The sequence below is a fragment of the Saccostrea cucullata genome, unplaced genomic scaffold, assembly GCF_032062105.1.
Source record: "Saccostrea cucullata isolate Sc308-1 unplaced genomic scaffold, CSIRO_AGI_Scuc_v1 ctg754, whole genome shotgun sequence".
Taxonomy (NCBI): domain Eukaryota; kingdom Metazoa; phylum Mollusca; class Bivalvia; order Ostreida; family Ostreidae; genus Saccostrea; species Saccostrea cuccullata.
This window is the reverse complement of record NW_026927699.1, coordinates 59797-73993: the sequence shown is the minus strand read 5'-3', so window position 1 is coordinate 73993 and position 14197 is coordinate 59797. Positions and strand designations below refer to the sequence as shown.

At 33.0% G+C, this 14197-nt stretch overlaps 1 protein-coding gene across 1 annotated transcript; it reads left to right on the top strand.

The window, feature by feature from the left end:
* Positions 1-9057: 9057 nt before the first annotated feature.
* Positions 9058-13614, top strand: LOC134275283 (receptor-type tyrosine-protein phosphatase epsilon-like). Its single transcript, XM_062757559.1, has 12 exons — positions 9058-9140; positions 9574-9702; positions 9793-9938; positions 10150-10285; positions 10891-11031; positions 11140-11233; positions 11393-11466; positions 11651-11785; positions 12148-12273; positions 12487-12641; positions 13093-13228; positions 13493-13614. Exons 1-12 carry the CDS (start codon positions 9078-9080, stop codon positions 13562-13564), a joined length of 1407 nt encoding a protein of 468 aa, XP_062613543.1. The 5' UTR covers positions 9058-9077; the 3' UTR covers positions 13565-13614.
* The last annotated feature ends 583 nt before the right edge of the window (positions 13615-14197 follow it).

Sequence of the window (14197 nt, the reverse complement as noted above, 5' to 3'; positions counted from 1 at the left end):
ACATTTTATATATGCTGTGAGCTTTTATATTAATTTTTTTTTTTTTATTTTATATTAGAAAATATTGCAGAAATATTCTACATACTTTTTTCTTTCAATTTGAACCATTTTTTTAAAATAGTTTATAAACTCAAGAATTAAGCATCGCAATAAATATAAATTAAGCTTTTTCCCCCGTATAGAATTCAAATGATATAAATCAGAAGTGAACCTCTGAATTTATCGTTAATACAACAAAATTATCATATAGAACATATATATAATATATATTTCAACTTTATTTTTTTATAAGGCAAAACATGGGGAACATGGCGGCCATTTCGATTTCGACAGTTCTATCTTTTTGTCTCTAACACCTCAGCTTCTATGCCAGATAAAACAGGAAGATACAGATGCTATACAGATAACACAACCTATCCAAATTATCCCTCTAGCATAATTGATATTAACTGCACACAGATTGCAAGGTATATCATTGTACAAACGGAATATTACTCTAACGACACAAAATCATCCGGACCTGTTCTGGAAATCTGTGAAATAGAGGTTTATGGTAAATACAACTTGATACCATATTTTTGTTCAATTTTTTTTTCTTTAATTTATTTTAAAACTAATCTTTCTTTTTATTCTGTACAACATATTCAAAAACTGAAAAAAAAATCATTTTAATTTAGTTTTATATATTAAGCTTTGGCAAATTTTCTCACATTTTACAATTTATATTGCCTTTCATAAGCCTTTGATTGATGCTGTTGATCTTATGATTATAAGCAGATATAACTTAGCATGAACTTGTAATAATATACATCTATTTACTGGCTATGAGGACAGTAGCAAGTTTATCGTTCCCCAAGACAGCAAACTATTTCCCGAGGCGCAGGGGAACGATAAACTTGCTATTGTCCGAATAGTCAGTAAATAGGTGTTTTATTATACCGATGCTGACTTAACTTTTGTTAGCTTTTGGAAGTCCAGGGTACACACAATTATGATATTCCATATTATACCGATGCTGACTTAACTTTTGTTACGTCATAATATATACGCGTCACAATCCGTATAAAACCAGAAGTTTTCCGAGATGAAAAGCGAGGGAAACAGAATGCTGCCGGTGAATAGTTTGATGACTATTTCACCATGGGCAGATAGCACAAAAACTATTTCACAGTAGGGGCTGTTTGGAAAAGATAGCATGTTTATTCGTCATGTTTTTATATTGAACAAATTCATAGAGGTATAATAAAGTTATATATTTCATGCTCATTTGATTACAAAGTGCTCCGTCTGTATGATTCGTATGTGGCCAATTGACATGGGATACTTATTTCTAGGCACCGAACATGGGGGACATATATAAACTTAGTGGAGCTCTCTTTTGACCTCAGTCTCCCTTTTACCCAAGGAATATGTATTAAAGTAAAATTAAAGTGCACTCTGAACTCGTTTGTTTTATAGCCCCTAGATAATAATATCGAGCGAAAATGTCTTGCTGATATATTCATATCATTGAATACCGAGGTATTTCATTAGATCGATTACTGATCGTAAATTTACCTGTTGCAGAACAGAATGATCTTGGGCAAAGGCTTATGTATTCTTTTCATTATTATAAATTATGAAAACATTTCAAATTCAAAGGTATTCTACCTAAGAACGCTCTGAAATTTATTTAGATTCTTTTCTTTATTTAATATGATATTCTATACACAAGTTCTACGTTTTTGTCTCCCGTTTATTTGATCACCCAAAAATCTTGTTCTTCGTCTTAGAGACAGATGATACAAACAATTTGTTTGTTTTGAAGAAATTTAATAACATGTCACAAGTTTAGAAAAGTGGATAATTCTTATAATTTTTTATCCTAAGAACTGGGAAATGAAATAGATTTGGAAAATATTAGTAATATTTCAATTATAAAACAGAAATAGGCAAATCACCCTCAGTAAAGGTTTACAGGTGAAAACAAATTTCTGATTATGTCATCTTGGTGCTAAAAGTGTCATATAAACCTTCGAAAAATATACCAAGCCAGGTGATTTTTAGGAGTAATAAACAAAATGACAAAAATTCATCAATATCATTCTGAAACGGAAAGCCGTTTTCTATATTTTCATTATAGCGAAAGTTATTGCCCTTGTCATTTTAATAACTAATTATATATGTGCTTAAATAAATACTTAATTAGTGTTGAATTTGAATTAAAGTTATCAATAATAATCTTTGTATGTTACACTAGTTGGATTACTAAAGATTGGTTGATTGGAAGCTTGATTCGTGTTTTAATTACTTTGTAAATAAATAATCACTAAGTATTTTAGATGGTGTTAGGATATATAGGATTTTTACTGGCGAGGATTGCGAGGTCGGTTCTAGAGGTAAAACTTGACAAACCTGTGTGTGTACATATAAGTGTGCGGACTTCCCTGCTTATATTGTACTGTTTTAAGTAGTAAGTGTGTGGTCATCCCTGCTTATTACTTGACAGAGTGTGTGGTCATCCCTGCTCTGTGATTGGCATCTTAAAGTAGCAAGTGTGCGGACATCCCTGCTTGTTGCTGCGCAAGATCAGGTGTGTGGACATCCCTGCCTGCATCTTGTGGTAGAGCATTGGTGTGCGGAAATCCCTGCCAGTGTCTCTAGGCTAGAACCGTATTAGTGTCAAGTGTGTGGTCATCCCTGCTTGTCACTGCGCAAGGGCAAGTGTGCGGTCATCCCTGCTTGTCTCTTGTGGAAGTGCGCTGGTGTGTGGACTTCCCTGCCAGTGTCACTTGTTCGCTACCAGTAAAGACTTTATATAACGCAGTACCAAGTGATTAAGACTGCGCATTGTACATATTTGCAGCATCTCAAGGCTATCCGTTTTTATCACGGGTACGAGCCTGCGGGGGTTCACAGGCAGTGACCTCCCTTGCACGTTACATAAAATTTGGTGGCAGCGGTGGGATACCTTGAGATAGCTGCGCGATGGAAGACGTAGACAAAGAATCATCTCTGATAGAAGAGAAGCTAGCGGAGCTGAAAGAGGAAAGTATCAGGAATAGAAGTTTCAAGTCGTCGACTCCAGTGACCCCGCGTATAAAAGACAAAGTAAGAGACTCGGGTGTTGGCGAATCTCACATCTCCGGAGAATTGCGGCAGACAGAAGAAAAGTCATTAACGCTTGAACATGATGGTGCGCTAACCCAGCACGCACCTATCCTTGAAGAAAAGTCTACAGGACAATCACTCAGGGACATTTTTAGAGAAGCCGGAAAGGGACCTCGCGATTACACTCATTCAGAGTCTCCTACAAGATTCGATAGAGAAGCGGCGCGAAACGACAAACAATGGCGTAGACTTCATCCTCAAGAACTGTACAGAGATGATCAAGATGATTCTCTTCTCCCTGGAATAACAAGAAGGAGATCCAGAGTTAGACTTGCAAGTCCTCATAGCGGAGACGACGCGCTAGCAGAGTTTCCAGCGCAAAGACAAATGATAAAGCCGGCAACGTATGATGGCAGTGGTCCTTGGTTGGATTATCATGCGCATTTCGAGGCATGTGCGGAAATAAGTGGATGGAGATATCATCAGAAGGGATTGTACTTAGCAGTTTCTCTTCGGGGAAGTGCGCAAGGAGTGTTAGGGAACATGCCAAAGGGGACAAAGCCCGATTATCAAACACTTGTTAAAGCCCTGGAAGATAGATTTGCACCCCCGAGTCAAACGGAGCTATACAGGGTGCAGATGCGTGAGCAGCGCCAAAGAGCTGGAGAATCTCTTCCGGAGCTAGGACAGGCCATTCGCAGACTTGCAAACTTAGCCTTCCCTACTGCGACAGCTGAGATTCGGGAAACACTGTCTAAAGACCAATTTGTGGACGCATTGGTGGACTCAGAAATGCGCATCCGCATAAAGCAGGCGCGTCCTAAGCATCTTAATGAAGCTGTTCAATTGGCTGTGGAATTAGAAGCTTACAACAGAGCTGGGAAAAAGAACTATGCGCGCCCAACTACCGTTGAATCCGCGGAAGGAAGAACTGTCTCGATGCTCGAAGAATTAAGCGCAAAGTTTGAGACTTTGCAGAGGGAATTCAAAGAAATGAAAGGCACCTGGGCCAGCAAGTGAACCTGATTGGTTCTGTTTACCATTGGGTTAAACAAAATATAACATTTTGTTTTGTGCAATGGTAAATGTGATACTGTAATTACTATTCTGTTGAGTAGAATATTTTTACATATTTTATTTTGCAGAATGGGGAATACAGTGTAGATATTTGTTTTTGTAAATAGCATTTGTTCGATTCTTAAAAATGCAGTTGTGTTTTTTTTTATGCGAGGACGCATAAAGCTGGGGTGGGGGTGATGAAACGGAAAGCCGTTTTCTATATTTTCATTATAGCGAAAGTTATTGCCCTTGTCATTTTAATAACTAATTATATATGTGCTTAAATAAATACTTAATTAGTGTTGAATTTGAATTAAAGTTATCAATAATAATCTTTGTATGTTACACTAGTTGGATTACTAAAGATTGGTTGATTGGAAGCTTGATTCGTGTTTTAATTACTTTGTAAATAAATAATCACTAAGTATTTTAGATGGTGTTAGGATATATAGGATTTTTACTGGCGAGGATTGCGAGGTCGGTTCTAGAGGTAAAACTTGACAAACCTGTGTGTGTACATATAAGTGTGCGGACTTCCCTGCTTATATTGTACTGTTTTAAGTAGTAAGTGTGTGGTCATCCCTGCTTATTACTTGACAGAGTGTGTGGTCATCCCTGCTCTGTGATTGGCATCTTAAAGTAGCAAGTGTGCGGACATCCCTGCTTGTTGCTGCGCAAGATCAGGTGTGTGGACATCCCTGCCTGCATCTTGTGGTAGAGCATTGGTGTGCGGAAATCCCTGCCAGTGTCTCTAGGCTAGAACCGTATTAGTGTCAAGTGTGTGGTCATCCCTGCTTGTCACTGCGCAAGGGCAAGTGTGCGGTCATCCCTGCTTGTCTCTTGTGGAAGTGCGCTGGTGTGTGGACTTCCCTGCCAGTGTCACTTGTTCGCTACCAGTAAAGACTTTATATAACGCAGTACCAAGTGATTAAGACTGCGCATTGTACATATTTGTAGCATCTCAAGGCTATCCGTTTTTATCACGGGTACGAGCCTGCGGGGGTTCACAGGCAGTGACCTCCCTTGCACGTTACAATTCAAGATAATTTTTACCATTCTGCTTTTCCTGATAAGATTCACCTGGCTTGGTATACTTTTCTAAAGATTATCTTACACTTTTTAAAATTTATTTTCATCTGTTAACTTTTACTGAGTGTGTTTTATCCATTTTTGTATTTTATTGAAATATTACTAAAATTTTCCAAGTCTATTTCATTTTGCAGTTTTTTGGAGAAAAAATTCTAAGAATTATCCACCATTCTAAACTTGAGACATGATATTAAGTCTCCTCCAAAGATAAAAATGTTTGTATCATCTGTCCTTAATTATTATTGTAATGAGCAGGGAGACTTAATTTTTTTTAAGGTTTTGTGCGAGTTATTGCTGTGTAATTTAATGAAGCCACATAGGCACATTTATATCAAGCATAATAAAAAATAACCACAAACAAGTCACAGTGATTCAACACTGCCTAATAAATTGATTTGGTTTGTATCTGTATCCATGCAATCCTCCCATTTCCAAGCCCCTGGGATTCATGGAAATTTCACGATTTAATAAACGTTTCTTAATTTCAAACAGTAACTCGATCCCTTGCCACATTTGAACAAACAACATGACGGCTAGGATTATCACAACTTACGCTTTCAAAGCAGATGTAGTTGTATATCTTTTTGATTATTTACTTAGGTTGCGTAAAGGGATTTTGGGGAGAAAACTGCACCGAAGAGTGTAATGAGCAATGTCGTAATAAAAACTGCAATCCTGAAAATGGAATTTGTGTTTATGGCTGCGAAGAAACTTTTGAAGGGAATAAATGTGAAGGTAATTATTTTATGTTTTATCTTGGGTTTTTCTTTTTACATGAAACATTTTTATACATAATTATATATTTGTATAATAATTAATACAATCATTTGTCATATATTTAAAAATTATGTATGTTAATTACTTTTTTTATTGTTTCAACAAAACAAGGCACAGTTTATTAAAAAAAAAAAGTGTGTTCATGCACTTTTTAAAAGTTACATATTGCCAGTGGGTACCGTTTATGCCCCGTTGTAAGTACATCTATGTAAGTCTAGCTTTCATTTAAAACACTTTTTATTTGAAAGAGTCTAGATGGGAAGAAAAGATAACAAATACTGTGACTTATCAATAAATAATACGTCTTCTAAGGGATACCAAGGAACAATAAATAATTTCATTTATATGTTTGTATGCATTATCCTAGGGAACTTGAAATAAAAGATATCACTAAGTCAAGCAAATCTGTTTCAAATTTGGAAGTTTATTTCTAGAATTATACGTTAACATTCTCTTATTACTTTGAGCAATTTACACTGTACCATAACGTAAAGCTACATCGCTAAAAAATTATAATATTGTTTACTTTACAGTCTTACACTCTTTACTGTGTCTGTTTACTAGCTAATGAAATAATATATTTTGTTAATTATAATGTGAATTTTACAGAATGATTCTATAATTTCGACGTTTTATACAACTTTTTTTCTGGAATATATATCATCAAATCATTGAGATATTTTAAAGCGTCCCTTTCCTCATCTCTTTTACTTGTTAAGATTTCATTTTATGCCTCACAGGTTTTATTTCAAACAAAACTGTCATACACTTATGGAAGCTTGCACACCAATCATTAAGGTTACAAGTAAAATGTAAATAAACTACTCGATACACCGATGCATTTTACAATTCTTTCGCTTAGTATCCAACATTGTTTACTTAATTGAGTCGTCATAACTGATATTATTGAATAATAATTCACAATTATCTTTACAGTTAGAAAGAATACTACAAAACTCGGTAATTCATGACTTATTTTTGCATGATTATTCAATTGTTAAAATTTGATTACTTTAAATAAAAGTTGGTTTAGGTACTCATTATTTACATTCGTATGAAAGCAATTTATGCTTTTATTTCAGAAGTAATTAAAAGTGATCACAATGTAACCAACATGCTAGTCTATACTGGGATTGGAATAGGAGGGCTTCTGTTACTTATAGTTACCTCAGTCTCAGTTGTCATCTGTAGGTAAGTATTAGTTGTCCAGTTGCTACTCAGGTTATTTATAAATTGGAAACGAAAACGGCATTTTAACATTTTGAACATCTTAACTCAATATCTGAGGAAAGAAAATAAGTATATAACACGTAAAGCATATGCTGGAATTGTTTATATTGAAGAACATTAAATTTCAGAGCCAAAAGAAAAAAGGAAATGCCAACAGACAGTTTTTCATACAAGGCTATGACACAAAGTGCCTTAGGTATGTAAAAATCTTGTACGTGCACTATTAAAACATTCTTTTGATATTCTGAAATTCATGAAATAATGAGAATGACAAATATAATAATTATATGATAATAAGTCAAGGCAGATTCTTGTTTTGTACTACATGTAAGACGTGCTTTTTATTTTGATTTTGTTTCATTCTTGGCTTTGCTGTGTTTTAGATATAAATAAAATGATTAACAAGGAAGGTATGGTGTCTGTGATATTACAAGATTCTGACGAAGAACCACAAACAGAAAACCAAGAAGAGACAGTTTACTACAATAATCTGACAGTAACTAATGACACTGCTGTAACTAACCTCCTCAGCAAAATAAAAGAAAAGGAATTCAACGAAAACGAAGGTTTTAAAAAGGAGTTCAAGGTTTTTAAAATAACTTGCAAAATATTAAATATTAAAGTTGATTGATAGATTGTTTATTATTAAACGTCCCTTTCAAGAATTTTTCGCTCATATAGAGACTTCACTGTACTGTGGTGAAATGCCTCAAATTTAGTCCTGCATTCGGCCAATGAGCAGTGAGGGTTCCTTATCGTGCCAGCGCCTACCGTGACACTAGACCTAAGTTTTAAAGGTCATATCCAAAAGATCCGTAACTTTCACTTCTAATGCTGAGCGCTTGGCGAAGGAACAGTCACCACCTATGTTTACGTCTTACCGGTAGGTATGACGCGGCGCCGCGAACGAGAATCGAAACCGGGCCTCCCGATCGCGAAGCATACGCTCTACCACTATGCTACTGTTAATGTAAACATTATTCAAGGAAGATAATTTTATGTTTTTGTTATGTTTTGCAATAAGTCTTTTTTTATTAAATGCAATCCTATGTTAACAATATCAAAACTCTTGATATTTTTGCAGTGTCTTCCATGTGGGGAAAGATTCGACTGTACCACTGCAAAATTAGAAGAAAACTTGATTAAAAACAGATTTAAAACGACCTTTCCTTGTAAGAATCTAAACGTATCTCTTCATCTATCTGTATACCTGTCATTCGCTTTATCAATCTGGCATTATTCATTCATAACGGAGATTAACGCAATATTTAGTCTGAAAAAAGGAAAACAAGAGAAAATCAAATAACTAAACCGAAAACAAGATGGTTAATAAGGCTGCTTTTTTTTTAATTAAATTGTATTAAATAAAAATTGTTTTCTTTATTTTTTTTAAGATGATCATTCAAGAGTGAAATTATCACTTGAAAATGGCATTACCTCGGATTATATAAATGCAAACTTTATCAAGGTAAATATGTACATGTAGCATATAATTTAACGTGAAAATTAAAACCTCAAAATTAGTTAGACTATTTCTAGAATGTTTTAAATAATTTTTTTTATTTTTTTTTTAAGAACATAGAAGGAAAAAATGAGTATATTGCCTGCCAGGGTAGGAAAATATTTTTATTTCTCTAAATAATTTTAAAAAGGTATGTAAAATAATACAAAGATTGAATGACTTGTTTGATTCCTTTACTTGAGATAAGTTTGAAAATTTGAAAGTTATTGTTTAAGATTGTTTGTTCACTTGTTTTATATAATAGTCAGTTCATAATTAATACTATAATTTCTTAGGACCGAAAGAAAACACATTGATTGACCACTGGAGAATGATCTGGCAGGAGAATGTAGAATACGTTATCATGTTAACAAATCTCGAGGAAGGTTCAACGGTGCTCATTTATCATAACAGACTACTGATGCTTATAAAAGAATAACATTTGCAAATTCACTAATAATGGCTGGGTACAAGTCTGTGCGATTTTCGAAACATAAATCTCACACGAAAAAAAAAAAATCATTCAATTCCATTAAAATCAGGGTTTCTTTTCTGTTTACAAAATAAGAAGTTATTTATTTGAATTGTAAATATTTTAAAGATGCTGATGGTAAAAACAAAATTAAGAATAGTATTTAGCAGCAGGATTATTCGAAGGTATTTTTATGAGAGGGTGTAATTGTTAATGACATTTGTTACTTAATAAGTAAATAATTTAAACTATAATATTCACAATGTTATATTAAGAAACCTATTGTCCAGAACACAAATAACATTTTTTTTACTGAAGAAATAGACACTTTAACATTTGAGAATTTTCTTTTCAGATTAAATGTCATCAATATTGGCCAAATAAGGGAGAGGGGTTAGACTTAGGCCTTTATTCCATAAGAGTAGAGGAAGAGACGATGTATGCACATTTTGTGATTAGGAGAATGACTTTGCGGAAGAAGTGTGTAAGTTTATAAGTGCTGGATTTTATATGATTACATTTTCACCTTGCAAATACGAATTTTATAAGAAATATACATGAATTATTTTTTTAGGTCAGTGGGTCAAGGACGGTCGTGCAGTTTCATTACACCCAATGGTCAGATCATGGAACTCCAAATCCATTGAATTTTGTCGTTTTTCATAGACACTTTAGACACAAAATGAAGCCAGTTCTGCATCCGATTATCGTACACTGCAGGTGAGGAAGAGAAATTCTTTCTTATGTATAATTGCAAAGAGAATTACATTGCTTTTAGATAAAAAAAAAAAAACATGAGTGGTTTAAGCCAGAAAAAAACTGTTATCTTCATTTAAAAAAACCGGCTTCGTTTGGATTGAAATGGCTTTTAAGATTGAATACTGTCTTTTATCTTCAAATCATTAATGAAAAATTGTGTAATGTTTTGCAGTGCGGGGGTTGGTCGAACTGGGACATTTATTGCCTTTGACGTTCTCACTAGATGCGGAAGTGCTACGGACAAGGTCAATGTCATTGAGTATATCAAGGCCATGCGTAAAGACAGGATGACAATGATTCAAAATGTAGTAAGTTGGCATATTTTTCAATCAAACACTGTACTTGCTCAATATGTCTTAAATCATTGCATGGACATTACTTTTAAAATGAGACAAAATTAAGAAAATAATCATCTGTAAAATTTAACTTTTTCGACTTCTTCTCAAGAAACACTAGTCAAATTACAAGTACAATCAAACTTGCCACAAAGTATCATTGGGTGAAAAAAATTCAAGTTTTTTTTTCTCCAAATGAAAGGCCACACCCTCTTTCATGGGGATATTATTAAGTATTAGTGTAAAATAATGGCATCCCTTAAAAATATATTTCACAAGATCCACAGAGCCAGGAAAGATGAAACTTATACATTGTATGGAAGCATCCTCAGGTAATGTAGGTTCATGTTTGTTTAAATCATGACCCGTAGAGAAAGGGTGGGGCTACAATACACGATTAAAATTTTATATAGATATACATAGGGAAATTCATTATTGAACAATTTTTTTTAACTTTTCCCCTAGCCATTCTACTCAGGTGAGCAATGTGACCCATGGGCCTCTTGCTTCAAATTTGAATTTAACGACTTAGAAGCTTTTTAAACTTTTCTTGTGAGACAACTCCTGCTGATTTTCAGGATCAGTTCATCTTTCTGTATAAGGCTTTGTTCGAGTTCTTCAGAAGAAAAGGAGGGTTCGTCAAACGTGAAGACTTTATAAAATGCTATAGCGATAGCAGCGCACGAGAAACAAGGAAAAGAATAGCAGATGAATTCAACGTAAATTTGATTTTTCTGTTGTTATTTTCCTTATGTGTTACTTTCTAATCTTAAAATGGCTTTAGGTTTTAGCTAATTGATTCAATTTGATCATGTCTGTTATTGTAGAGACTTTCGAGTTTAAAACCAGAATATTGTGTAGACGATTTTAAAATGGGAAAGAAGTATCTCTCACTGAACTCTACAAAATCCGTTTTACCAGGTACTTTTATATACGTAGACAGTTGAATATTTTAAACGAAAAACCTATTTCTGTAATTAGCAATAGCTTAATGTTTCAAAAGGCATATTTCACAGAAAATGCATTTAATTTTATAATACTGCAATTATGACCTAAACTCTAACCTTTATTATCACATAGTTGACCACCACTTGGTGTATTTGACGTCCTACGTACGGGGTAGAGACTCTTATTACAATGCAGTGACTTTGTCGGTTTGTTTTAATTTACATTTTCATTGAAACTATAACCTTTACATGTCTAAAAATATCATAAGATATTCTTATCAAAATTTTAAATATATTGTTCAATTGTTAAAAAGCAAGACTAGTACAATTCCTGTGTGAAAACCTGTTGAGAAAGGAAAAATAAGTATGATTGTAATTTTTTGGCATGTAGTCTTTCACTCGACCGTGTGAGTTTATCTCTGCGCAATTTCCTGCTGCTGGTGCTGCCATTGATTTAGCACGATTGCTTGTTGATCAGGAGTCGCATTTCCTTGTATCTTTGAATCCTTTGTCTGGTATCAGCGAGGTAAAGCAATTAGTACGTCATATAACCCTGATTTTGCGCATTACAATACATGTATATCTAATTGTTATATATTTAGGAACATTCATTGTTTGACAATGTTAATAAGACGTGTGTTTTTATTATTTTAAATCCAATGCATGGGCAAGACTAAGACTAGAACCTTAAGCGTTAAAGAAAATAAAAGAAGCAAAACCATCCAGAAAGATGTAAATATAATTCATGAAAATTTAAGTATCAAGTTCGAAGGGCATTTCAAATAACAGATAAATAATGATTAAAAGTGATTAAATTGTCTTGCATCATTTTTAATTATCCACAAGTCACAAAAATGGAGTTTTATATATAACAATTTCTCTGCATAGATAAAAGATTGGGTTCATGAGGAAATAAAGAATTTCAAGCTGGGTCCGTATGAAATTATCAAAATTACGCAGTCAATTTTGAACACTGAAATACGAAAGACAACTCTTAAGATAAAAGAGAAGAAGGTATACCGTATTAAGATAACTATTTTTTTTTCTCAACTTGAAATTTTTCTTGTGCACACAAAATACCTCAAAATGTTCATAATACAATTTGTAAAATAGTTTGTTGTTACTCTTAAAGAATACAATTTTAAAATTTAAGATCGATGGTATTTATTTGAAAAAGTTAATATTATATATATTAAGTGTTTTATAAAAAAATTTTCTGTTTTAAAGGAGAAAACTTTTCATACCGTCCATCTATATGAATGTCTTGATTGGAACGTCGATGATGTTCTTCCGGCTGATACCTCCACGTTGATAAACTTAATAAAACAGTTCTGTCTTGACCGAAAATGCACACCAGATGGACCGGTGACCTTAATATCCATGTATGTTTCTATGTATCTGTTGCAATTCAGCGTCATAAGTAAAACAAATATATTGGAAATAATAAGCTGCATGGTAAATTACCTTTCAGAAAACTGTGAATTAAACACTTTAATAGTCAATTCCTTTTGATTTCAACTGTATCTGCCTAATACTTTTCAAATTAAAAAAAAATGACCAAGAAAGTTCAATATGTTCCCAACTAACCAAACATTAAGAACCCTGTCCTAACTTAATAATTTACTATTTTATATAAAATCAAATAATCTTGATTAAAAAAAAATGACCAAGAAAGTTCAAACTGTTCATACTGGAAAATATTTTATCGGAAAAAGATATATAAATTTTTCTTTATGATTGTCGTTGATCCAAACTGGTGCTCCATTGAAAATGTGTGTGTTACAGTTCTTGCTTTACCCTATGTACATACGTGTAAATTTGGTCTTAATACAGAGATGGTGCAACATGTTGTGGTATATTTATCGCTGTATATAACGCAATAGAAGAGCTACTTCAGGACAACGAAGTAGATATCTGTACCATTGTTCAGCAATTACAATGTTGCAGACCAGAAATGATTTCTACCAAGGTAGTTACTTTCTGTTCCATTTTGTGTGTGGGTTTTTTTTCCAAATGACCTTAAACAAACAAAATAGTTGATTGAAAAACATAAGTGTTGCATCAAGAAAATAATGTATTCTAATGCTGTATTAAAACATGTTTTATTTATGTAAAACACGACATTTGTAACTCGCAATGTTTACAACAGCAAAGAAATTTTTATTTGATATTTTTTGTTCTTAAATACTAATTTATTTTAACTATTAATTTTTTTTTTCTCCTCCTATTTCAGGTAGAATATGAGTTCTGTTACAAGGCTGTAAGTGATTTTCTGAATACTGACAACGTATATGCCAATATTTAACCGAATTATAAAAAAGAAAACCAAATTGTATGTTTTATACGGAAGTGATTTTGTAGATGTACATATCAGAAGCAATGAAGAGTTTATCATAAGGACGTTTTACCTGAGTGTATATATTGTAACTTAAAAAAAAACTTTTTAATACAAAATATTATTAATATAGCTTACTTTAACATTTCATAATTCTAAATTTGTATAATTAGATGTGTATTTTCAATGTTTTTAATTATGTTTCCACTCCAAAAATATGACAAAATTTGTAAATCTTAGTAGGTCATCCAAATGTATCCTTCAAATTCAGTATTACATGTAAATAGTCACATATTTGTAAAACCTATTTTATGATCCTGAATGGCAACAACTTCGCATATTTTCCAGGAAAAAAAATAATTCCGTACCAAAGTTGAATTAAATCTCTTCATGAATATAAAACTTGCTGCAAATCACACTTTGTTATTGGAATTAATTTTTTGTAAGCTTCATTTAACATGAAAAAAAAAACCCATAAAAATTCAAATATGTTTCACTTAAATAAGTTTGTTAGTTTTTCATAACACATAATAATAATAATCATATGATTTATTACAAAAGGAGAAAGAAATGGTAGCCTTTTATTGAGTCCTATTTTAAATT